The sequence below is a fragment of the Triturus cristatus genome, chromosome 9 (genome assembly GCF_964204655.1).
Source record: "Triturus cristatus chromosome 9, aTriCri1.1, whole genome shotgun sequence".
NCBI classification, from domain to species: Eukaryota; Metazoa; Chordata; class Amphibia; order Caudata; family Salamandridae; genus Triturus; species Triturus cristatus.
The window spans coordinates 1,059,282,780-1,059,310,087 of NC_140592.1; the positions used below are offsets into that span (position 1 = coordinate 1,059,282,780).

The window sequence follows — 27,308 nt, forward strand, 5'->3', positions numbered from 1 at the left end:
ACGCTAATAGGTTTGAAGTAGTATTTACAGATGACGACAAGTCGGGAAATTCTTCAATCCCTAGGCGTCAGTCAACCATATCCAGTGGACTGAATCTATTATAGCATGGGAGGGAGGAAGGAGCAAACTGTGTCATTTGCCAATTTCCCCAGTGTTGCAAGCCTCCCTTTTGATTTCTCCCAGCTCTTCGCTGTACTAATGTCCAGTGGTCTTCTTCCCTCCATCCTTGCCTTTTATAGGTTGGATCTCCGTAATATGTCCTCCCTTCCCTAGCACAGTTTTCATTCCTAATCCCACTCCATCTATCCTCTAGTTGTTCAATTGGAGTATAAAAATAAGATAAGGATCTTGCTGTGATCGACAAATCCTGATTCCTGGGGGACCCCTGACAGATATAGTCTACTGTTTGCGGGTCTTCAAAAGTTATAACCACACAATCGCCCTTTAGTTTCTTTCTATTATAGCCTACCCATGGAACCCTCTGGACCATTAAGATTCTACTGGCCAGACTTGAAGGTATAGGGTAATTAAAGTTTAACCAGTGAATCACCTTATTTCTGAGTGCTTCAAAGGGTTCCATGATATGGGGAGCCAATTCAGGGACCCCAGTTAATACTATCACGTAGGGACTTGCATCTGGGGGCAAATTTATAATTCTGCGCTTTCCAATTTTCTCCTGTTGTATTTTAACTGAATTAGGAGTGAGTGCAGGAGGCGGAATTGTAATAGGTGTGGTTACTTCAGGAACAGGGATTAGTGTGGGAGTATTTATGCACACTGCGGTGCCATTTGTATTTAATATAGGTTGAGATGAGGGATTCATAGGAGTGCCTTTCTTCCCTTCCAGCCGGGTATCTTTTAAAATCGTCAATTTATCCACCAATATGGTCTCATTATTGGCCTTTTTTTCCAGGGTAGGAGGATGAGTCTTTATATCCTTCTGCAATGTTTGAAGTAGCCTTTCTATACCAAATAGCCTATCTTGTATAGGGGCGAGTAAAGATTTTATTAATGTTGTCAAGGTATATATCATAGAATCCTCCCTATCTGCATGTCCATCTATACCATTAGTTATCATGCTCTCATGAAGGATATCAACTAATGATTCATCTGATATAGTAACATCCATCATGGGCAGGGAGACTTTCTTTTGGTTAACTGCTTCATTTTCAAGACTATTCCCAATTTCTCTTATCATAGGATCTTTCCTACCACCCTTCTCAGACACTTTTACTTTCATCTTAGCTTTTTTGCAGGTTGAGTTTTTATTTTTAGTACACTTTTTTGGGATTGCTCCCTGCTTTTTTCCCGTATGAGTTGGGTTTGCGATCTCAATCGCAGTATCCGAGTGAGCCGCTGGTATAGATTCTCCCGGGGGATTAGATGGATCAAGACCCATAATGGTAGAGTTTTGAGAAGGAGAATCAGTATCAACACTGTTATGTAATTGCGGATGTACTTGTAGTACAGAAGAAACAAGCAGAGTATTTTCAGGGCTACGTGCCATAGCTATGTTACCCATCGATGATCTCCTGGCAAGGGCTAGGTCTTGGGATACCCTTCTCTCCATTAGTACTATCCCTTGATCTATTAGGGTATTAGTACGTACAATGAAATCATCTAATGTTCCCGTCAGCTTGTTTTCCCCCGTCACGATTTTACTTCTGGTCTCCCTCATACTCATGCTGTACAGGCTATATGTAAGACAGGATTATCCTGACTAATACGAAATACAATACCCAAAATGTCTAGTACGCATATATCAGGATCAAAATCAATTATGTAGAACTTATGTATTGAATATAACAATTAAAAAAAAAAGAAATCATATGGGGAATACATCAGCAAAATTCCACCACAACTAACCAAGGTGCACAATATATATTGTGTGCCAAACTGTCAATTGCCGGTCCTTACTCTATGGCCCGTCCCGTCCTCTTCCGTCCACTGAGGGCCACAGAGGGCCCACCCTTTGCCCGGGCTTAGCCCGGCGTGTCCCGCGCGCGTCCCGCGACGCGGGGGAAGACCTCTCAACTTTAAACGCCTCCTGGCGCGAAAAGGGATCCCCCGATGACGGCTTCCTGCCGCAAAGGTTTGTGGGTAGTGTAGTTTAGATCTCCCTCCCTCCCTCACTGCGGCCGCGCTGCTGGAAATGGACGCGGCAGCGGGAAGAGACCTTCGGCGGGACCAGAGCGGGACCCGAGCTATCAGCAATCAGGTATGATTCCTCAGAACAATGTCAAACAAGCGCCCACTCCACCGGGGAAGACCTCTCAACTTTAAACGCCTCCTGGCGCGAAAAGGGATCCCCCGATGACGGCTTCCTGCCGCAAAGGTTTGTGGGTAATGTAGTTTAGATCTCCCTCCCTCCCTCACTGCGGCCGCGCTGCTGGAAATGGACGCGGCAGCGGGGAGAGACCTTCGGCGGGACCAGAGCGGGACCCGAGCTATCAGCAATCAGGTATGATTCCTCAGAACAATGTCAAACAAGCGCCCACTCCACCGGGGAAGACCTCTCAACTTTAAACGCCTCCTGGCGCGAAAAGGGATCCCCCGATGACGGCTTCCTGCCGCAAAGGTTTGTGGGTAGTGTAGTTTAGATCTCCCTCCCTCCCTCACTGCGGCCGCGCTGCTGGAAATGGACGCGGCAGCGGGGAGAGACCTTCGGCGGGACCAGAGCGGGACCCGAGCTATCAGCAATCAGGTATGATTCCTCAGAACAATGTCAAACAAGCGCCCACTCCACCGGGGAAGACCTCTCAACTTTAAACGCCTCCTGGCGCGAAAAGGGATCCCCCGATGACGGCTTCCTGCCGCAAAGGTTTGTGGGTAGTGTAGTTTAGATCTCCCTCCCTCCCTCACTGCGGCCGCGCTGCTGGAAATGGACGCGGCAGCGGGGAGAGACCTTCGGCGGGACCAGAGCGGGACCCGAGCTATCAGCAATCAGGTATGATTCCTCAGAACAATGTCAATAAAGTTGTATTGCTATGCAAAGGAACCCTTCCTAGCAACCTCAGAATAAAATGAAAGCCTGAAAGAAAAAAAACAATAAGGTTATAAACTTCTGCCTTTGAATTGCACAGAGCACTTTATGCAAGTTAATTGGTCAATGTGTTATATTAGAATGATTGTTACTTATGAATTTCAAATAACAAAAGGATCTCAGTGACAAAAATAATAACCAACTGAGTTATCAACATAAAATACTAATCTGTGATCTGCATGTCTCTTGTTGTGCTTTGCAGCAGGAACATTAACCCTCTATACTACTATATCAGGAGTCAAACCTGTGACTGGACACATCACAGACCTCTCCCTCAAGTGTATCAACCATCAATGTTAACATGCCCATGTCATTATCCGGAAAAATGCTGCAAAAAGAGAGATCTCTGCAGGCTGCTCTCAGTGCAGCCCGTCATGCAGAGGGTACCCCCCTCCCCCCTTGACGATGGCACCCAATGTGACGGCGCCGGTCACACCGCCCTAAAGCTGTGGCACTAATCGCACTGACCCAAAGCTGGCTGGCTATCTATCTATGATATACACACACAATCATATATACAAATACAAATTTAAACAAATTAAATGTGGTTTGAGAAATGAATGAGTGTGTCACGGTGCAGTGTCTGTCGTTTTTTTCTGTATTGCCTCCTACTAAATTTAGCAGCTGTGGTGGTGAGGCAAAAGGGGGAGGCCAAAGCAAATGAAGGTTGGGTATAAGCCCCATCTGGCTCCCTATAACCATTCCACTGCTCCCCAGCTAACAGTTTCCTCTTTTATTGGCCCCTATTATGTTTAAATGCCTCCTTCTGAGTTACACTTCCACCACAAACTTCATCTACCAGCTCCAACCTTATGTCCGTCTGCTCACTCTCATTGCTCCACAATCCATTTCTAAGTTACAGTTTTGTAACACTCCTTGAACTCTTTCATTGTAAATAACAATGCAGTTTCTTGAAATGTTTTAAAAACAAAAACATAAAAAAAAAATGTCATGAGCAATGCCAATAGCTCTAACTTTAACAATGCCGAGACCATTGCATTGTAAATGCTTGTTTTTTTTCTCTTGGACGGATTTCATTGTTTGGCAATTCATCGATTTCATGCAAATCTGACAACTGGGTCAAAGGTTATAGGCAAATCAAAAATATGCCTTTTCGATGGAAAGTGTGACTCAAACATGCATACATAAAGGCGAACGGCAATTTGTAATATGATTTTAGTTCAATTTTTTTTTTTTTTTTCCCCTAATGCCAGACCAAACGAGGTGGCAGTCACAGGACATGTGGAGTCAGATATGGTGTACTTTCGGCCAGATAAGATTGAGGGTAGCAAAACCATTAGCATTGGGATAATGTCAGAGTTAATGTTACTTGACACGTCTGTCTTCAACAGCTGCTTATTTCTTTCGAGGCAAGTGAGATAATATCGCAAGCTCAGCCACTATATTGCAAAATAATAAAAAGCATGGGGGATTTAGAATGCTTATGGTGCAAAAAAATAATTCACTTCCAAATCAATTTATCTAAATCTGTGTCTCACCTGGAAATTCATTGGTTTGATATCTCGCACATCACTGCTAAACTCAATTCCAAAAACAAGGACTCCCCAGGTTCGCTGCGTTAGTACAGTAAAGTTTGAAATGAAAATGGATGCCTCCATTGTTGGGCGTGATCTCTTAGCAGTATCGTTGTGTATTGTATTCTATCACTACCGCAATGTAATATCATTTAATCAACATCAAAAAGCAGGGTTGTAGTACATTGGATGGATGTTAACTGCAACATATATAAGCTTTGACATTAAGTTTTAGATCAGATAATTAAAAATATCTGCTCAAAGATATTGTATACTACAGAGGAGTTGCTTGTTGTTCGGGTTGCTGCAGGGGGTTGTATGACTAAACAACTACCTCTTAAACAACTAATACCTAAACCACTAATACCTAAACCACGAAGGCTAAACCACTACCAAAGCCAAACCACTACGTTCGGAGAACGAATGCCTAAACCACGAAAATTAATCATTTTTCACATTACCGGAATTTATCACTATGTTTTATTAAATCGCATGTTTCAAACACTAACGTAAAATTTTTATTTCAATTTTCTTCAAATTTTCAATTTTATAATCCTTTATTACACGTGCTGTTCGAGAATGCTTGCCCCCACCAAGTAATTGTTCTAAAGGGAAGTCAGCGATGCCAAGCATACTACAAACGTCTCCCCTCAAATTGTGCAATAACGATTATTAGTCATGTGGCCAAGATACTCGCACCCAGTTATGTTACGTCAGGAGTGTTTTAAACTGGTTTAAGTAAACATACGATCCAGGGGATGTTATATAATAGTTAAGTAATTAACATTTCTAAACTCCAAATTGAACTGCTGTGGGTACATTTATTGTTACGAGCAACAGCAAACATCTATTTTTTGAAGCAACATAGGAATAGATACATATTTTAATATCTGTTACGTCCATTCCACAAAAAGGTCTCTTTGAATTTTTTTTTTTTATTATTTGATTGCAGTACGTTTCTTTTTGTAAAAAATATTTCACTTAAATTAAGCATAGAAAAAACGCCCATCCACCGTTACTTTTTCAACTTTTACAACCAAACCAACACTGCCATCTACTGGCCTAACACGCCAAATCAAAACAAACTAATATTTCTACATCGTAATCAATATCCTGATATGTACAAATGAATATTACACATTCCCAAATAAAAAAAAATATCCCAAAATCAACATCCTGTTTCAAATTTTTTTATTATAATGGCAGATAATTTTTTTTACATTTTGACACTTTCCTCTGGTTTAGTAAGTCGTAGTTCATGTGCTCGTTCTAAGTGTACAGTAGTGGTCAATGAGTTTGTGGTAAAGGTCGTGGTTCAAGATTCGTTGTTTAAAACACTCGTTGTTAAGGATTCGTTGTTCAGGCTGTTTCCCGCTGCAGGGACTTGGTGGGATGAGGAGGTGCTAGAGAACTTTGATGGCCAACAGTGCAAATAAATGAAAGTAATCCAGACAGCACAGCAGGCAAGGAACAATGAGTCTTGCCAGGAAGCATGTGGTTAGCAAGCAATAACTGGGGTATATGGGCTGCAGGGAGGCCTAGCGATAGGGGCGGGGATCTCTGACTGTTTGCAGGGTCACAGGGCAAACAAGTAGAAATGATTATGAATCTGGAATTGGAGCTAGAATCGTAGAGCATGAAGGAAGGTCTAATGTCACAAAAAAAGTTGTTTCTCTGGAGTTTGTCCTCTCTTCCCCGCATATTTACGAGATACTGCTAGTGCAGGTGGAGTAAGTTACGCAGACTGGAGTGATCTACCTCATCTATCACTGGCTACCATGGAATGGATTAATGAACAACTTTCCCTATAATGGGATTTATTTTGACATCTGTAAAGAATAAGTCTAATATCCTCTCATTTTATTTTTAAAGTGCTACACATCCTAACATTATTATACAATAAACACTCAGTCAACATATTTATCATAAATGTGTATTCAGGAGTGGGAAACTGTGGAAATTATAGAAAGGTGCAATAAAGCTGTCCAGCATTGTGAACTGTCTTTGGAAATCATGACAGCATGGTCTTTGATTCTGACAGCTTAATTGGGGTGTTTCCCTACACAAATCATAAATGCTGGAGACAGTATGGGTACCACAATACACAACTGGGGTTGCTGATGTAAATTGGAGATGTATTGGGAGAAGATTATAGGGGTCCATGTTCCAGATGTCCTCTGTGTGGTTATCCTGAGAATTGTAAGAGAATTATTTAGGGGATGGAAGTTGGCATTTAATGTGGTGGTGGTGACAGAGGAAACAGTGCTTGGTCCAATTTTCTGTATGTGGTTAGGAAGGGTGACCACGCATGGGAGCAGTGATGGGGACAATTTGTTGACACCCTGTGTTGTTGTACAATTAGGGAGAGTCCAGGGAAGTTGTTTGCCTTACTAGACTACAAGTGCTACATTTGTTTGACTAGAAACATGAACATTTGAAGACCAAGCTAGAACGAGGAGAGAGACTATTTTCCTTTCTGGAGATGTTGAATTCTTCTACTTGTAACAGTTCTGGGATATTGGGTTAGGGTGTAATGAGTCATTTGGTTGATGGGTGGGCACAGTCTGTTTGATACGTTCTTCCTTGCAGAGATGCCGTATCAGCAGTCATGTTCCCCTTTATGCTGTATGAATGCTCTATGCAAAACGGTGACCAATACGGATACTAATAATAACAATTAAAAAAAAGGTATTCAAGTCCATCATACCTCTATGCCATTACATTATTAGAGACAGCAGCAAGGGTCTTGTTAAGGAAACCAGCATATTATGTTCAGCACTTCTGTTGGCTTTTCTGTTCTCTACCTACCCAAATGCTATCCCCCAGAGATATGCAGGATGTTTGCATAGGGACACTGCAAATGTTATGGTCGACTTTAGACCTAATTGGTTGTAAAATCTAAATGGGTGTACCTAATTGAAGAAAAAGTGAGATATCACTGGATGCAAACCGTGGATGCAGCCTATCAGTGCCTCAAAGGAAACTTTTTTAACAAAATAATTGTTTTATTACTAAGCAGCTAGCTGTTTATCAAGGCCATCCATCTGCAAGCTGTGCGAAGAAAAGATGAATAAGCTACTTACCTAGGCTATATATATATATATATATATATATGTGTATAATCTATCACACACACACACGCACACATGCACACGTTCCATGATGCATTTTACATTATTACGCTCATTTAGTAATGTTTTTAATACACGTGATTGCCATAAAAAGCAAGTGAACATGTGGTTAAACACAGATTGGTTCTCAAAGAAACATTACGGCATGGCAAGATTATGCAACATGAAACACGAGTGAACTTGTGCACTGAAAAAAAAAAATTCAGATAGCTAAACCACATAGACAGAAGAACGCTATTCTGAGATGGAGCTGACGGCCAGTGGAATAGACAAGAGCGGGGAGGAGGGTGAGAGTTCCATCGAGTTATCATGCCGTCCCCTTCATCCACTACAACCACCATACCTGCTTTGAGTGGATTTTCAAGGGCAATGGTGCCTCTACAAATTGCCCTGTGTTCATGGCCTTGTTGTCGGTTGACATGATATTGTGTCTATTTTACGGACACCTGGTGTGGCAAGCCATAGAAGACTATAATCCTGTCTCATTGTGTGTTTACCTCCTTTTCTCTTACACCTCTTTTCCATGGCTCTACACTCTTGTGACTGTCCAGGGAGTGTATTTGTTGTCATCGGCACTCCTTATGTGTGTCTTGGAGATGCTGTCTTTCTTGTTCGATCTCCTTGCCAGAAGCACTCTTAAGTGAGAGGCTGTTCTTGTTGCCAAAATAGTGTTTTTTTGTCACAAAATTGCAGATTTTTTTTTTTTTTTTTTTTTGCATGACTGACATCTCATTGTTTTTAGATGATTCACTCCGAGAAGATCCTTGTTCAAAAAATATAGGCAGAGTCCAACAATCGACCTTTTCCCTCACAAGGCAAAATGAACTAAAAAAAACCCTGTAATTTGCTGCAGATTTCTGTAACTCATCGCAGACTGATAACATCCTGGTTTTTCATCAGGACCCTGCAACCGCTGTTGGGCCACCACAAAAGCAGAATTTTAAAAAACTTTCTTTGCTGTAGTGCAGGTGCCAGCTCAAGTGCCATAAGTAATAATCTGGCAGTCTGTCTGTGCCCTATGGACCATGCTTTGAGCATTCATATTTTATAGAATGGGATGCATAGGAGTGAATGTAAATGTTCATTGTGTTATCCAGTAACTGCTTATAATCCTGTCTCTTGTATTTTTCGTTTTATTTTGTAGTGTGGAAATGTACTTTCCTCAGAATGACAAGTGGATGGGACTGGCACCTCTCAGCATTCCACGATTTGAATTAGGAATTTGTGTCCTGGACCAGAAAGTGTATGTTGTCGGCGGCATTGCCACTCACAGTCGACAAGGCATCACCTACAAAAACCATGAAAACTCTGTGGAAAGTTGGGATCCTGATACAAATACATGGACGTCCCTTAAGAGGATGACTGAAAGTAGAAGTACTCTGGGAGTAGTGGTTTTAGCAGGAGAGCTATATGCCTTAGGAGGATATGATGGTCAGTCCTACTTACAGTCTGTTGAAAAATATATTCCAAAGGTCAAAGAATGGCAACCTGTTGCACCGATGATTAAAACAAGAAGCTGCTTTGCTGCTGCTGTGTTGGATGGAATGATTTATGCGATTGGTGGTTATGGCCCTGCTCATATGAACAGGTAAGCATTTTTCTAAGGTAGAACACCGCAGACCAGGGAAGGAAAGCTTTCTTGCTTCGACGTTTCTACACTGATACAAGATGTGCAAGTACAAGAGTCCCTTGGGGTCATTCGCCATCTAATAAAAGTTTCCATCAAGGTCATTAGGAGTCCGCACTGGGTCCAATTAGCTATTTCTTGAGCAGTGTCAACATGTGCAAGCAGTAGGGGAATTGTTTATTTTTTTCTCTTTGTATTGTCACCTGAGATCTGTATCCTTTAATTAACCTGAAAGATGAACCGGTTATGCTTGCCAGCCAAGTCTCACTGAGTGCTTGTGACCACTTTGTTTGCTATATTCAGATGTGGTATAGGATTGTTACCATTTATACCATGGACTATTTGGGAGTAAGTGTGAATAGATTCTATCCTATTCTGTCATGCCAAGTAACTTGGGACATTTAGGAACTTAAGACAGATGTGCCTTAGAGAGTGGCAATCTCCCCTGGACAGATTTTTGCGTTCACCATCCATACACCACAAAGCAGCGAAAGACATGTGCCCATAACAAGAACTTATAGTGAGCTTACAGCCCAGCCTATTGCTCACCATTGGTTGGTTGGCTCTATTGTCCCTCTCATTACTAGCCTTTTGACTGGCTGACTTGTGTCCTTCCATTGCTCACTTTTAAGGAAGTATTTTTTTCTGTTTCGTGAAGTACTCCATGAGCATGTATTTCCTGTTCTGTCCCTTATGCGCTACTCTCCTCTGCCCCCTTTGACACTGTGTTGCTTTATTCCTCTTGTGCTTTTTCCTCCACCCTGTGTTGCACACTCCTTAATGTTCTGTCTTGCACCAATTTTATTCCCCTGCACACTCCCTGTTGCTTTCTTTCCCACCCACTGCTTTGTAGATTTCTCACCCCATGGCCTTTCTTAAAATGTTATTTTAAATGTGTTCAAATTCTTTTTTTTTTTTTGCGGGGCAAGGCAGCAAATTGCTACTGCTTCCTCCTCCTTCAAAGTGCTTTCATACCACATGCATGCCTAGGAAATGAGGCAGATGCATCATAATACTTTTTCTGATGCTGCTAAGCATGTTAAAAGAATTCCTTTTGCTGATGCTGCACAGTATCGACAAACTGTATTGGTGAAGCATGTCTATGCCTATCCTAATGGAAAAGAAATGGCCAAAATGGTGACCATGTAAATTAATCGTGCAGTCATTGTGGTCTTCACAAGGTCAAAGGGTTGTCTTGTTCCTCTACAATGCAGTAGGGCCACCCACACATTGGTCAATATTTGTATCATGGGAGTATTGGATAGGCCATATGCCAGACCTTCTGTGGTTTTCTGTCAGAGAAAAAACAGAAAAGAATTACATGTTTTTAATCATACTGAGACACTTAGGAATATTCCAGTCAGTGGGGGGGGGGGGTTGGCGGGGGGCTGCGAATGATTAGAAAATTAAATATTAATAAAGTGTATATAAATGAAGACGGAAAGTCGAAAATGTTCTGCAAACCTGAATGATTGATTTGTGGGAGCAGTGCAGGTTCATCAAACAGAATATAGGAGGGACAGTGGTGTCTAAATTTATATAGATTTAAATTAAAGATTTCACAATTTGTTTATTTGTTAGATGAATGCTTGTTTCTGAATTCTTGTAAGTGGTTTTGCGGCTCGAATAAGTGAAATTTCTTCCCCAGATTCCAGTAATGACAAAGTCGAGGTCCCCTAATTCCAATAATGATTTAGTGGGGGTCCCTCCATTTCAGTAATGATTAAGTTGGGGGTCCACAGAAGTAGAAAGGATAAGAACCACTGGAATGCAGAATTATAAAGTATATAGCTTTTATACTATCGCTGTAGTTCTGAGTTTGAGATGCCATCAGATGCTCCATAAACTGTGATTTAGTAACGATTTAGTGATTTTTGCTACTGTTACAGAATTGATTTTGCAGACTACATTATTTAGGAAAACTTTCAAATATCTGGCATTGCTGGACTGTAAATATGCAGTGCAATATTTACTTGCTACCTTTCCAGGATTAATGTTTGCCCATTTGAGTAGTCAGTCAATCCACTTTATTCAGAAAAATACCACAAAAGTTACGTATAATTTCAAATCTGAATACAATCAGTTTAAGCATACAGAAACAGTTCATCCAAAACTAAACAGACAAAATATTTTAAATCAGCTCATATCAAGATACCAAGTACCAGTGATATCCAAATAAATGTAATAAAACATCCAAAATATTAATCATAGCACTAATTCATACCTTTCTTTATTGATAAAACGGTGCATGTAAAATGTAATACTGTAAATCTTATTTCTTGTGCCTCAAGACGTTGTAAATATATCATACCTTGCTTTTAACAACTAATAGTGGATTTCTGCAGGATTGGGACAAAAAATTGTTTCCGTAAAGTACTGTATAAAGGGCAAAATAATGTAAGATGAGTAGTACTTTGCTTAGATTAGTTGTCGTTGGGACATTTTGGCAGGCTTGCAAATCAGTCTCCCTGATGGAGGAAGGTTACCAAGAAAAGCAGGGTGCTAAGGTGAAATTGGGTCAAATAAACCTTGCGTTGTGAATTACTTGAAGTAGCCAAGAAGAGTCCTATACAGGAGTAAGTTATGAGGAAACTATACGCGGCTACACTCTGCATGTATTGAGATTGTTCTGCCCTCTCCTTTGAACACTGTTAAGAACAGACACTAATCCTTAATTTGCTATTTTTATCAATCCACTCCAGATTTGAGAAATGTTCTGGGACACCTAACTCTGAATTAGACTCTTTGATATAAGCAGGCCAAGGGATTTTTAGTGCATTATTCAACTCTAGTCAGTCTTTTAATACTAGTCTTGAACATGTCACCTCTGAAGAAAGCCACATTTTAATCCATAGCTATAGAGGGGCTAATTGTATGGTGTCCGATATATAATGTGCCCTAATTCAGTGTGACAAATGTGGGTGGCAACACTCTTGGATATCAAGAGGGAGTCTACGTAAAATACATTTTCCACTCTTTGAAGAGCACCAGAATTAGTTTGACAGGAATGTATTTACTGCTTTACAACTGTATCATCAACCAAGGGGTCTGTGTCCGAGCTTGTTGCTAAAATAAATAAGCATTGGCATAGCTAATAGGTCTCGCCTTTTGGACCTTATAAGTGTTTAGCCATGCAACACTTGATGTTGTTGCACCAAGGATATTGTGCTGGATAACTAAACACTTATAAGGTCCCAAAGGCAAGACCTATTGGCTATGCCAAAGCTTGTTATATTTATTGTATGTTTGTTAACCCCTTCAGCGCTGCGCGGATTCCCCCGCGGTGCTGAAGGGTTCTAGCGCGGGCGTGGTCATGACGGAACGGTTCCGTCATGAGCACAGCTCAACCGATGCTCATGACGGAACCGTTCCGTCATGAGCATCGAAGGGGTTAAACAGGACCGAAGTAGCCTCTCTCTGAGCATCTCTCCTTGTAGTCGGGCTTTTGTAAGTAACTTGGAACATGATGTTGCTTACTTAAATCGATGAATCTCATCTAGATAAGGTTGTGCTGAGGGGTTCGAGGTAAAACAACAGATCAAGCAGCACTACTATCTTCATTATTAAATTATCCCCCAACTCAGTAATCCTTTTATTTGACCTAAGAAATAAGAAGCATAAGTAAGCCCTTCTTGGTTTCAAACCATCGACCTCCCACCTGTACCCAGATCATGGCAGGGAGTGCTCTGCGCATAGACTATCTTACGCATCTTGTGGTATGACAAAAACATGCCAATGCACAAAATGTAAACCTTCAACACCATCCCCCCTTGTCCTCGAGTACACTGATGAATAACAAATAGCAACTTAAACCACAGTCACCAGATGTGAAGTCAAACCTTCTGGGGCCGCTCGTGAAGACCAGTTTGAACAAGTTGGATATCTTATGGTCTGCAAGTCGTTTCTTAGTAGATTCCCAACTTTTCAGAGCTTAGCAAAGACCCCATAAGTCGTCCTGGAAATACTATGCCAATCATAGGCATGGAGGGGAGTATTGATATTTCCCAAGTAATTGCAAATGATTTTCCACAAGGAGTAAAATCGGCACATGAAAAATGTATTTGCAGATTTTACTTTTTTCACGGCGATTTTTCACCCTTTAGAGAAACTCTTCGACACAAACCATTAATCGGGCGAGTCCCACCTTTGAAAAATCTCCTTTGTCCCTTTAAGAGAAACAGCTTTACATATTTATCCACGGTTACCCACAGTAACATTTAAGGTAACCTGCAAAATGATTGGCAGTTTGCGATTCCTCAGAGCATTCTGCATAGTTTTTTCACCACCCCTAAACTTGTGGCCGTAGAAAATCCACTAGACTGAGAATTTCAACAATATTAAGCAGGCTTAGGAAACCCCACTAAATTTGATTATGCGATTTAGAATGTAACATTTCGAGTAACACCATTTTATGCACGCAAGTTGCATTCGAGTTCCCAAACATTACCAGCGGCACACTATATTTTACTCCCTTTTTAAAAAAACGAATAAAAGAAAACTCGTTTGGGAGGTGGCGATGATTTGGGCAAACTAACTCCAAGAAGGAAAAAAAAATATAATTGAAGAAAGGAAAGAAATGCTGTTTATTCCCAGCAATTTGCATGCGCGCCTAGTCTCGAATTGCAGATAATCGCCAAACAGATGTATCAATGACTAGTAGAGAGTGGAGTGCACATTATGGGAACACGTCTCCGCCAGAAGGTCGAGCATTGGTTCAGCCGTCGCTGAATAAACAACTTCTTGGCATAATTACGTCCAGGAGACTGAGGGAGGCGGAGGGGAGAGTGGCAAAGTTCAAACCGCCCCTAAATCTGATCGCTGCCCAATGGCAGGCCCGGCTGTAATCCGAGACAGGCTGTCTGCAGAGCCAAGATCGGCGAAGTGCTACCTGAAAGCACTATTTGAGAAGGTGGGGGTGGGTGGGGGGGGGGGGGGGGTGTGGAGCAGGGAGCCCCGTAGAGGGAGCAGGCATCTATACAACGGCAGTTTGGAGCCAGCAGCTGAAATCCAAACCACATTTTTTATTCCTTTAAGCACTCCTCTGGCTGTTTGTTGCATCAGCCCCTCGAATTGGTGTTGTCTATTTCTAATTTCCAAACGAAATAAAATTAACGTCGTTTCCTTCAAATCTTAGACATTAATCCTTGATTCTATGGCAGTCCACGGAGGCTCCGGTTATGCTTCTCTTTGCTTTACTGCAAAACACAGCAGCCAATAAAAACAACTTTAAACTCCAGCATACCCCGGAAGTACAACCCCCTCCAGTAGTATGCCCCAATCACTGTCAACACTTTAGTATATAAAGTCCGAATCACGACATCACTTCCTCTTTCTTTGCTGCTGCAGAAGCAGATAAGTGTTTTTTCCTTACCTTTTATCATTTTGGTAGATTTTGGGGAATTATTTGTTGAAATGATATGCGTCGCTAATGACTTATATTTCAGGCTTGAGCTGACGGTGTGACAGCTTGTAGCGCGGTCGGCGGATCGGTCCCGAAGCGTTTGTTCTCTGCTCCGGTCCCGCTGAGGACGTTGTCTCGCAGCGCGCGCGCGTCGCTGCCTAGTTGCGACGTTAGGGGGCGGTGGAGAAGGAGGAGGCAGACGCGACACGCTCGTGCGCAGAGAGCGGTCGCGTCGTTACCCGGACGCTGTGCCTGTGCGCGAGAACTCGTTTTCACCACTTTTGAATTAACGGCTCCTCGCGCACAGCACAAAAAGACTGCACCCATCTCTGGCCTCATATTTTGAACGCTTACCGGAGCGTGTGACCGGAATAGAGCCTTGCTCTAGGGGAGTGTACTGGGGTTTCTCCTTCCACCTTGAATTTGACTCAGAACCTTTAGTTTAGGTTGTGTTTTCGTTGGTGCACTTGTTAGTGACCAGGTTCTGACAGACCCCTGGGCTGCTCCCCCCCGTGAATCTCCTCCAACCCTCTCTGCTTCAGGCAATGGCGTACTACGCCGAAGAGGTGGATCAGTGGGTAGAGTGTGATAATTATGAGGACTATGAGGTACCTGAGAACTTGGAGGAGAATTTGGTTGAAGCCCTGGATACCCACGTCCAGGGTTCGGTTAACAAGGCGTTAATAAAAGCCCTCAAACCTTTTACTAAACCCCTCCTTAAGTATGGCAAGAGGAAAATGAAGACTCAGCATAGTGACGCAGGCACTTCGCAGTCTTCGGCCAAAGTATTGGCGTGTATGGCAAAAAATGTTATGAAAGACCATGGATCCATGGCTGCTTATACCACGGATGAATCATTGCCTTCTACTACTAACACTTCTGACTCGGAGGTGGAGTCGGTGAGGCCCAAAAAGAAAACAAAAAAGGTGAAACATACAGCTTATAAGGCGGATGACAGCCAGGCCCCTAAAAATCTATTATTCGACCCTCAGAGTCTTATTCATCCGCAATCCTCGGAGTGGGTTCCCTGTCCTGAAGTGGCCCATTATGTGGGGGTAAACTTACGGCAGGGTTTCGAGAAGGAGGTGCGTGCCACATTAAGATCGGAGTGTCCGAGACCATCTCTGACTGGCAAAGTGGCGGACACGCCAGAGTTAGACCCTAATATGGCTACGTTTATGCGAAAATTCGCAAAAGACCCGAAAAAGGGTTTGGATAGAGCCTGGCGGGGGTGCCAGGATAAATTACTGGATGTTTCGGGGCCCCTTACAAAAATATTAGACGCGGCGGTCAACGCTAAAAACCAGAATGTTCCATTGGACACCTCTGATATTATGGAGTGTGCTCAGCGGGCCCTGTGCTTTTTAGGTAATGCCAATGTGGCGCTGTCAACAGAAAGGAGGCGCTCCTTCTTAATGAGAATAGACTCTCAATTAGCGGAGATGGCCACGACCGAACCGGGTTCCTTGGCCAATGGCATGCTGTTTGGTGACAAATTTGTCAAAGAGATGGGCAAATACGTGGCCACTTTCTCAGCCCTAGACAAGGCACAAGCTAATATCAAGAAGGTGTTCCACACTGGTGTTTTTGATAGGGCCGGACGCGCTAGAGGTCGAGGGTCCGGCCGAGGTTATAACCAGACCTCCCGAGGTGCGGAACAAAGAGGCAGAGGTGGTCAGAGGTCGCAGTTTTACCCCTCCCGCAATAGGGGTGGACGAGGTCGAGGCCACAGAGGAGCCTATAGAGGACAACAAAATTCCGGAGATAACTCTTATTCAGGTAACTATTTTGAATACCACAGAATGCATGGTGGGAGGTCGTATTGCGTTGTTCCTTCACAGGTGGCAAGAGATTACGGTCGATCCCTGGGTGTTACAAACAGTGCAGGGCTTCCACATGGAGTTCTACGCCACTCCGACTCAGAGTCAGGTGCCCGGCTCCCTACATTTTTCCCTACAAGAACAGAGTTTCATCGACAGGGAAGTGGAAGCACTACTCCAAAAGGGTGCGATAGTGAGGTCTATTCCCCATCCTCGGGGTTTTGTAAGCACGATTTTCTTGGTCCCGAAGAAGGACAAAGGGTTTCGCTTAGTGTTGAATCTCAGGGAGTTCAACGCTTGGGTGGTGTATCGCCACTTCAAGATGGAGGGCATCCATTTACTGAGGGACATCCTCCTAGAGCAGGATTGGCTCGTCCGCTTAGATCTGAAGGACGCCTATCTGGCGGTTCCTATTTTCCCGCCACACAGAAGGTTTCTCCAGTTTCTCTGGCGCGACCAGTGGTTCGAGTTTTCCGCGATGCCCTTTGGTCTGTCTTCCGCCCCTTGGTGTTTCACCAAACTTATGATAACGGTGGTCCAATGGTTGAGAGAACGAGGGGTACGTCTGATAATTTACCTCGACGACATTCTAATTATGGCACAGTCAAGAGAACTCTTGATGAGTCACCTGTCTTGGACACTCCGACTGTTGCAGGACCTGGGTTTCCTTTTGAATCTGGAGAAGTCGGTCCTGACTCCATCGCAATCGATGGATTTTTTGGGTTTTCAGATCAATTCTCTCACGTGCCAGTTACTTCTTCCCTTGAGGAAGAGAGTGGCTATCAGGAAGGAATTGACGAGAGCGCTTGCCTCTCCGACAATATCATTACGGACACTGGCTCGCCTCGTAGGCCTGTTGGCTGCGTCTATTCAGGCGATATTCCCGGGCCCCTTGCATTACAGGGCCCTTCAGAGATCGAAAATTTTGCATTTACGCAAGGGTCTCTCGTATGCGCAACAGATAGCCCTTTCAGCGGAGGCTCGTACGGAGATCAATTGGTGGTTAGACCATATGGATGCCTGGAACGGCAGAACCATTTTCTCCTCCAGCCCGGATGTAGTGATAGAGTCAGATGCGAGTCGCTGGGGCTGGGGAGCGCGGTGCGGGACCATGGAGACAGGGGGTCGTTGGTCTCAGGAGGAGCTAAAATTGCATATCAACTGCTTGGAACTTCTGGCGGGAGCGTTTGCGATTCGAACTCTGGCCCCGCAGAAGATGTCTTGTTGCATTCTACTACGCATGGACAATGTGTCCGCGGTGAGATACATAAATCGACTCGGAGGGACCCGATCTCGTCTCCTGGCAGAGATAGCCAAGGACTTCTGGCATTATTGCCTGGACCATCGTCTGGTGGTGACGGCGGAGTATATTCCCGGGTCATCCAACGTGATTGCCGATTGGAATTCACGACATTTGCGGGACAGCAGCGACTGGAAGCTGCATCCCAGCAGTTTCGAAGCGTTGAATCTCAAGTGGGGACCCTGTGTGTTGGACCTGTTTGCGTCCAGACTCAACAGTCAGCTTCCACGGTTCTACAGTTGTCGGCCGGATCCTCTAGCGGTCGGCTCGGACGCCTTTCTTCACTCGTGGACGACGGGCATTCTATATGCCTTTCCACCATTTGCCATGATCCCGAGAGTGTTGGCTCACACTCGCAGACAGAAAGCGGAATTAGTCCTGGTTACGCCTTGTTGGAAAGCGCAAGCATGGTTTCCAACCGCCTTGACCTTGGTCTGTGCGCCTCCGGTGCGTCTTCGGTCGTTTCCGGACATTCTCACGGATCCTCAGGGGCTGCGCCACCCGTTAGTGTTGCAGAACCAGCTGGTTCTCATGGCCTGGAGACTTTCAGGCGTCGCTGGCAGGTGCCGGGAGTTTCGCAAGACACTCTCTTTTTCTTATCCCAGGCTTGGGCACCCTCCACACACAAGCGATATGAATCGGCTTGGAAGCGATGGGTTAGTTGGTGTGGTGAGCGACAGAGTGATCCCGTGGGATCCGATATTCATCTAATTGTGAATTTTTTGTCGGAATTAACCAAGTCCGGTTTGGCGTACCGGACGGTGAATAACTTTAGATCGGCTATTTCAACGGGCCATCCGCATGTGGAGGGCAGACCGGTGGGGGAACACCCCTTGGTTTGCAAGGTGGTGCGAGGAATTCGTTTAGTGAACCCTCCTCAACCTAGGTACACCGTACTTTGGGATGTTTCGGTGGTTTTGCGTTTTTTGAGGAACTGGCCGAATAATGAAGCCCTGTCTAGGAAACAATTATCGGCAAAATTGACAGTCCTACTGTGTCTAATTTCATGTAGACGAGTGTCGGATGTGCGAGCATTGGATTTGGCAGGTAGAGTATTTACTCCTTCGGGAGTTTCCTTTACGATTTCCAGACGTACTAAGACGCACTCTCAGTGTATTACATACCCTGCATTTCCTCATCACAGCAAATTGTGTGTGGTCAAGTGTTTGAAGGTTTATGAAGATTGTACTAGGGAGTTTAGATCTGATGTTTCAGGACAATTGTTAATTGCTCTTCAGCGACCTTTTCGCCCGGTCACATCTGCAACCCTGGCCAGGTGGGTCACTTGGTTACTGGGTCTTGCGGGGGTGGATGTTTCCATTTTTGGAGCTCATTCTGTTAGGGGAGCTATGGCCTCTAAGTCTTTTGGGGCGGGTTCCCCGGTTGCAAGACATCATGACTGTGGCGGACTGGTCGGCTGATTCCACATTCAAAACGTTTTATCATAAACCTATTGTGGATGTAGCTTCGGTGGTGGTGAATCAACTGTAAACTAGCATAATCTGAGCCTCCGTGGACTGCCATAGAATGAAAAATTGTCTAGCAAGCGCGACAAAGAATTTTCAATTCTATTAAGGACACGGAGGCGAGGATTATCCCACCCAAGCAGTTGGAATGATGGCACTATTGTGTATTTGCTATGATGTTGTACCCACCCGATAATCCTATACATTGCCTTCAACGTCTTTTTGTATGGACGTTACGATGTCAGTTTCCATTTCAGGAGAACAGACCAAACAACCTTGAGGTTCTGGAGTTTTGGCATCGGCAAGGATGATACGGCTCATCAGGGAGACAACTCATCTTGGCAGAGGACGGATGACCGCGTTTCCGGAGAGGAAATTCGAAGTTCAAGTTTGGACGCACTTCGATGAGGAAATCGGTGGTCCAGTGTTCAACGGTCAAGTTGGTGGACTGTGTTAAAGAGTTTTCATGCAAAGAAAGAGGAAGTGATGTCGTGATTCGGACTTTATATACTAAAGTGTTGACAGTGATTGGGGCATTCTACTGGAGGGGGTTGTACTTCCGGGGTATGCTGGAGTTTAAAGTTGTTTTTATTGGCTGCTGTGTTTTGCAGTAAAGCAAAGAGAAGCATAATCCTCGCCTCCGTGTCCTTAATAGAATTGAAAATTCTTTGTCGCGCTTGCTAGACAATTTTTCATTGCCCTTCCTGGAAAGATGCTCCGGAGAATGGAAGAGAAAGCGGTGCTGACGGAAAGCGTAGAGGTCTTGAAAAATATTGTGTCCTTGGTAACAGCCGGTGCGGCCCCCACTGTTGCAGGCACGCGCGCACTTCCTCACAACTCCGCAGTCAGCAGTGTACTGTAGTTACTTCGGTGACCCACTGCTGGTCCAGAGTGCCCTTGGCAGCAAGAAAGCAGACTCCATCGATTCCAACTGTGTAGGCTGTCTTTGCGCAATTACTGCTCACTTTAGAAATGGAAAGCTGCCTGGAGGTCTCCTTTATGCTGCCGGTCTCCTGCAGCCTTCATCCCCCCCCACATGAAGTTGCGCAGCGCTGGCTCACTGGAGCAGGAACCGGCATTAATGGAAACGTGCTGACAGGCGAGAAGAGCAGGATTCGGGGCCATGGACCGTACGGAAGTTCCTCCCGACTGAGGGAGAGAAAAGTGTGAAGGGGCTGATGAAGAGGAGGAGGGCTCCCACCCTTCCGGGCTGTGCCAACGCGAGCTGCGCACTACACATGAGCTGGCAGAAGCCTTGGGTGGCTTAAGGGGATGACAAGAGGGACTGTCAACACCCACCGGAGCGGCCCCCATTCACTAAGGGCAGCACGAGCAGAGCTGCGTGGCTGTGGCTCCCTACAGCTGTGGGCATCCGTAGGGCATGCACTCGACCCCTGGCGCAGGCATGGGCCGTACACAGGCAAGGCAGAACACATGGGATTCCAGCTGACAGGATATGACGGGGTTCGCCTGTCACAAGGCTGAAGCTTTCCACCAGACTGGCACTCGCCTCTTTTAGGTCAGGAGGCACTCAGACCTAATTGAGTTGTATGCAGCGTGTCCTCCTTGTTCACGAAGGCGCGCCTGCTTCATATCAATGCCGCAGTAGCCAACTATCCGAGGGATCCGGAGTTTAAAGGCTTATGAATGAAAGGAAATGCAGCATAAGTAAATCCATGCAGGCTAAGTGACTTGAGCCCATGAATAAATTATTAATTTGGGCTTTCTGAGCAATCCCCCTGGTAGAGTGTGTATAAGATCCCAATCTATTCTATGAAAGAACTCTGGGGCTTTAGGAATTTTGGCACAAAGCATAGCCCTGGACCCTGGACACGTTATCCATTTTTAGATCACCTAATATTATTTTCTGCCTAGCTTATTCCTAGCATGATGTCCCTCGTTGCACGCAGCCATGCCTCTTGCACACTTCCAGCAGCGGATGTAGGAGTCTTTTCAACTTTATCAATGGATATTATGTGAAATGAACACAGTTCACACAAGTCTCTTTCCTTTCCTAGATTTGTACCAAAAAGTGCGTCATTGTCACAGACATCTAGAAAAGTCAATGGCATTGGCTATTGGTCAAGAGTAAGCGGACGTTCGGCGCGAGAGATAGAGGTAGAGATTATGCTTCAGAAATAGCACTGCAAATAACAAAGCGTAAACATCAATGTCTAGACACACAGAAAAAAAATATTTGCTAATCTGCCACTAAATTCCGAAGAATTAATATTGTCCTGTAGTCTGTAAAAAAAAAAAAAAAAAAAAAAAAAAAAAAGCGCGCGCCTCGCGCGGCAGCAGGGAGAGAGGAGGGGGCATGCGCTGGTTTCCCTTGCGGGAGTGAGCAGCAAGACTCGCTAATTGCTAACATATAGCGCCGCTGCTTGCTCCCGCAAGGGAATCGCCAAACGTGCACGCGTTGCCATTGAAAGCAATGCAACGCGTGCACGTTTTTGCCTGCAAAAGTGAAGCGATGGCTAAAGGTCTTGTTCGAGGCATATGAGCTGCAGATTACACACTATGCATAGATCGCCATCTGGTGTTGGGCCCAGATGTTTGCACTTGTTTTTGTCCTGGAAAGTCTTTGGAAGTCACGAGGTAGGTGACTCCTCCTTAGGATCATAGTGCGCATGGGCATCGGCTCCATCCTCCGATTCTTTTTTTCTGCCATCGGGCTTGGGTGTGTTTCTCACGCTCCAGTTCGGAACTGTTACCGATTCCTGTTTCGACGCGCAATCCTTCACCCTGTCGACGGTATTGTCTCGATCGCGAACCCTAATCGGCACGCATCTCTACAAGTCTTCGATTCCGGTAGTCGAAGAAGGCCTTCGGGCCGTCCTGAGCCTTGGCATCTGGCTCATGGAAAGGACGCCTTTCAAAAAGTGTCCTCTGTGGGTCGAAGTTTCCCCATACCGATCTGCATGAGGTGTGTAACCTCTGCCTCTCTCCGGAGCACGAGGCCAGAGACTGCCTAGCTTGTGCCTCTTTCCGCTCGAAGAAGACCATCCGGTATTGACGAGCTCGAAGGACCATGGCTCGCTCGTCGAGTTCGATCCCCGACGACATCTTCCAAGAGGGCGTCAATGTGCCAGAGGAGGGGGTCGAAAAAGGCCTCATCACGCCTCCGAAGCCGATGACTCCGACGTTGAAGTCACTCCAGCTCAACGGGTCGTAAGTAGAGACGTCGACCCCGACCCACTCCCTACAACAACAAAGGCTTTGGTCACACCTTCACCTTCGGGCTCAGGTGCACACAGACACACTGCTTCCCATGCCCGGCCTCGGGCCTGGCAAAGAAGCCTACCAAGCCTTCCGGTGACTCAGGCTCGAGTCTGCCTGCCACTGGTGCCGAAACCCAATCATCGGCACCAAAAAAGAAGCCGCACCCATCCTCCGGGCCGACCGCTACTTCCACCCCGAAGCCCTCGGCACCGAAGACAGCAAGCAGTGACTCCCCGGCACCAACAAAACACTCGGAGCTGACGAAGAAGCCACTCCCCAAAAGTTCGGACTCACACTCTTCGGAGCCGAAAAAACCATTGACACCGAAGAAGCACACAGAGACTGGTAAACCACACGGCTCAAAGCCCAAAACCGCTCCGGAGCCGGCGCCGAAAAAGCCCTCGATGCCGACACACTCGGCGCCTAACACCCAACCTTCTTCAGAAGAGCTTTTTCGACCAGACCCTCAACAAAAAACTCAAACTAAAGACCCTAAAACTGGTCTTGACTCGGAGTTCCAGAAAAAGTCCACTGGGCATGCCTGCACCAGCTCCACCACCTAAAAAGAGGGACATAGCCACATCACCTCTCAGGGTCCCTTCTCCACCTCCTCCTCCACCTCTCCAACCACCTCGTTCTGCTATGCCATCCCCTACACCAGTAGACGATGACCACACATATGATGACACAGGGGATGGTGACAACGACCTGCCACTAGGGGACCCCACTCCGCCAGGTTCCCCTGACCCCTGGGATGACTATAATATGCCTAATGTCCCGCAAGATGACGTCTACCCCTCTAAGCCTTCCCCACCAGAAGACACCATGGGTTTTAATCCGCTGATACACCGGGCTGCCCAGTACCACGGGGTCGACCTACATACAGAACCGGTCGAAGAGGAATTTTTAATGGACACTTTTGACACCACCCAAAGGTCCACATCCACTTTACTCATGCTCAAAGGGGTTATTAAACACGCTACAGAAGTATTTAAGGACCCTGTCAGTTCTAGAGTCATCAATCCTAGAATTGAGAAAAAAATTGAGAAAAAATGCAAAGCTGCCCCTACAGACCCAGCTTACATTAAGGGCCCTGTTCCATTAGACTCCATGGTGGTCTCAAATGCTAGAAAAAGGGCTAATTCGCAGACATCAGGTGATGCAGCTCTGCCCGACAAAGAGTCTAAACTCCTCGACGCCTCTGGCAAAAGAACAGCGTCACAGGCAGCTAACATTTGGCGCATCGCAAACACTCAGGCCCTGTCAGCCAGATACAATAGGGCTCACTATGATGAGTTGGAGTCCCTACTCCAACACCTCCCGGACAAATAGAAACATAAGGCCAACAACCTCATACAGGAGGGTAAAATTATCACCAACACCTCCATCCGGTGAGCTCTCAATGTGGCAGATACGGCATCCAGAGCAGTAAACACAAGCGTCCTTTCCGCAGGCACGCGTGGCTACGCATTTCCGGGTTTAAACCTGAGGAGCAAAGCTCTATTCTCAACCAACCATTCCATCAACAACACCTTTTTGTCCCTAATGTTGATGCATCCCTTGAGAAGATGAAAAAGGACACAGATACAGCCAAATCAATGGGAGGCTTGAAATCGCAAGCTCCCAAACGTTCTTTTCGTTGCTCATCCTACAAGGACAACTCCAGGGGATACTCGTCTGATACCCAATCCACCTCTTACAAGGCTCCCACCCAATCCACCTTCACCAGAGGTTATCAGAAAGGAGGATACAGAGGCAACAATAACCAGGGCAGAGGCAAGACTAACAACACCCGCTCTGCCTCCACCCCTGCCCAATGACTTCCCTCCGCTTCACTCGGACCATTCCACTCCTGTCAGGGGAAGACTACAACAGTTCCTTCCTGTCTGGACCAACATCACCACAGACAGGTGGGTGCGGCAAATAGTGCAATCAGGTTACTGTCTCGAACTTACCTCTACCCCCCAAACATTCCACCCAAACAGCATCCAATTTCAGCAGAACATTTGTCACTCCTGAAACAAGAGGTAATTTCCTTACTACAAAAAAGTGCAATAGAACTAGTTCCCCTGCATCAACAATACACAGGAGTTTACTCCCTGTATTTTCTCATACCAAGAAAGACAGCTATCTGAGACCTATTCTAGACCTCAGGCCACTAAACCTATAAATATAATCAGACCATTTCCACACGGTCACACTTCAGCAAGTCCTCACTCTACTTTCACAGGGCGACTTCCTAGCTACCTTAGATCTCAAGGACGCCTATTTCCATATTCCCATTCACGCAGCTCACAGAAAATATCTCAGGTTTGTAGTGGACGGGCAGCACTATCTATTCAAAGTACTCCCTTCCGGAGTCACAACAGCACCACAGGTATTCAAAAAGTGCCTAGCAGTAGTCTCAGCCCATCTAAGGAGACAACACATTCACGTTTTCCCATACCTCGTACAAAGAGTGTGTTCATCACACTCGCGCGACTATCCAATTACTCCACGACATGGGGTTTACAATAAACCACACCAAGTCTCATCTGCAACCCTCTCACACGCAACAGTACCTCGGTGCCACAATAGACACCTCAAAAGCGCTAGCCTATCCCAGTCCAGCCAGGATAGCAAGCATTCTCGCTCTCCTACCCAAATTTCAGCCGCATCACTCTCTTCCAGCTCGAGTGTTCATGCAGCTCATAGGGATGATGGTCTCTTGCATATTCATAGTGCCTCACGCAAGACTTCAGATGCGTCCCATACAAGAGTGCTTAACACGCCAATGGAACCAGGCTCAAGGTCAGCTAACAGATCTGGTGTTGGTTGACGGTCGCACTCATCGCTCTCTGCAGTGGTGGAACACCAAAAACCTTTCCAAAGGACGACCGTTCCTAGAGCCAGTTCCTCAAATTGTCATGACCGCAGACGCATCGCTGTCCTGCTGGGGAGCTCACCTATTACATCACACCATGCAGGGCAGGTGGACACCTCAACAAAAGTTATTCCACATCAATCACCTGGAATTACTGGCCATATTCCCTAGCCTTAAAAGCATTTAAAAAACAAATATCAGGCAAGACTGTCCTAGTCCGCACAGACAACATGACAGCCATGTACTACATACAGAAACAAGGTGGGACACACTCTGCAGCTCTCAGCTAGCACAGAACATATGGAGATGGGCTATACCTCAGAACATTTTTCTCCTAGCCCAACATGTCCCAGGAGTCCAGAACACCATATCCAATCTGTTAAGTCGTCAAACGCAACAGATCCACGAGTGGGAACTCCATCCACAAGTTCTTCAACCATTCTTTCAAATGTGGGGGCAACCACAGATAGACTTCTTTGCCACCCACGAAAACGCCAAATGCCCAAGCTTCGCCGCCAGATACCCACACCCATTGTTCAAAGGCAATGCGATATGGATGAACTGGTCATGCAGATTTGCGTACGCCTTTCCGCCTCTCCCACTCCTACCACTGGTGGTGCGCAAACTACGGCAGCACTCACTGACTCTCTCATTCTAGTTGCTCCAACTTGGGCCAGACAACCGTGGTACACCATATTACTGGAACTTTCAGTAGTTCCGCAGCAAAGATTACACCTCTCACCACGCCTCTTAACCCAGAACCGTGGAGAGATCAAACACCCGGACCCAGCTCAGCTCAACCTTGCGACCTGGCTCCTGAAATCTTACAATTCGGTTACCTTAACCTTCCTCCTGACTGTATGAATGTCATTAAGGAAGCTGGACGCCCTACCACTGGAGCCTGCTACGCAGCCAAGTGGAAACGATTTGTGATTATAGTTATAACAATAACATCAATCCCCTAGATGTGTCTATCCAACACATCATAAACTACCTACTACACCTACAAAGGTGTAATTTAGCATATACGTCTATTAGGCTACACCTTGCTGCCATAGCAGCATATCTACAAAATAGACAACATTTATCACTATTCAGGGTACCAGCCATCAAAGCCTTTATGGAAGGACTCAAAAGGATAATTCCTCCCAGAGTTCCACCCTCACCTGTGTGGAATTTAAATATCGTTCTCACAAGACTAATGGGACCTCCCTTCGAACGTCTACATAAATGTGAGCTACAATTCTTAACATGGAAAGTTGCTTTCCTAATGGCCATAACTTCTCTAAGAAGAGTTAGTGAGCTACAAGCACTAACTATTCAGGAACCATTCTTACAAATCCATCACAATAAGGTTGTTTTCCGAACTAATCCCAAATTCCTCCCTAAAGTCATTTCTCCCTTCCACCTTAATCAATCTGTGGAGTTACCCGTATTCTTCTCGCAACCACACACAGTCGCAGAAAGAGTTCTTCATACTTTAGATGTTTAAAAGAGCATCGCTCTATTACATTGAGAGAACACAACCTTTTCGAAAAACTAAACAACTTTTCGTTTCTTTCTCACCACCACACAAAGGCAATCCCATATCAAAGTCCGGGATAGCCAGATGGATTGTTAAATGCGTACAAATTTGCTACCACAAAGCAAAATTTACTTTAACTGTTCCTCCTAGAGCCCACTCTACAAGAAAAATAGGGGCTTCTATGGCATTTTTAGGGAACATTCCATTAGATGATATCTGCAAAGCAGCTACATGGTCTACACCGCACACGTTCACAAAACACTATTGTGTAGATGTGTAATCAAAACAACAAGCTAGTGTGGGCCAAGCTGTACTCAAAATCCAATTTCAGACTACTGCAACAGATACTGGTGGCCGCCGCTAAGGAATGGGACT

At 45.3% G+C, this 27,308-nt stretch overlaps 1 protein-coding gene across 2 annotated transcripts in view; it reads left to right on the top strand.

Annotated features, from left to right (window-relative positions):
• The window catches only part of KLHL28 (kelch like family member 28), a 230,082-nt gene that overhangs the window by 100,741 nt on the left and 102,033 nt on the right, over positions 1–27,308 (top strand). For both annotated transcript variants that reach the window (XM_085626939.1, XM_085626940.1), the window contains one exon: positions 8,854–9,297. In XM_085626939.1, the coding sequence (XP_085483065.1) occupies positions 8,854–9,297 (444 nt within the window). The remainder of the gene's footprint in view (positions 1–8,853; positions 9,298–27,308) is intronic.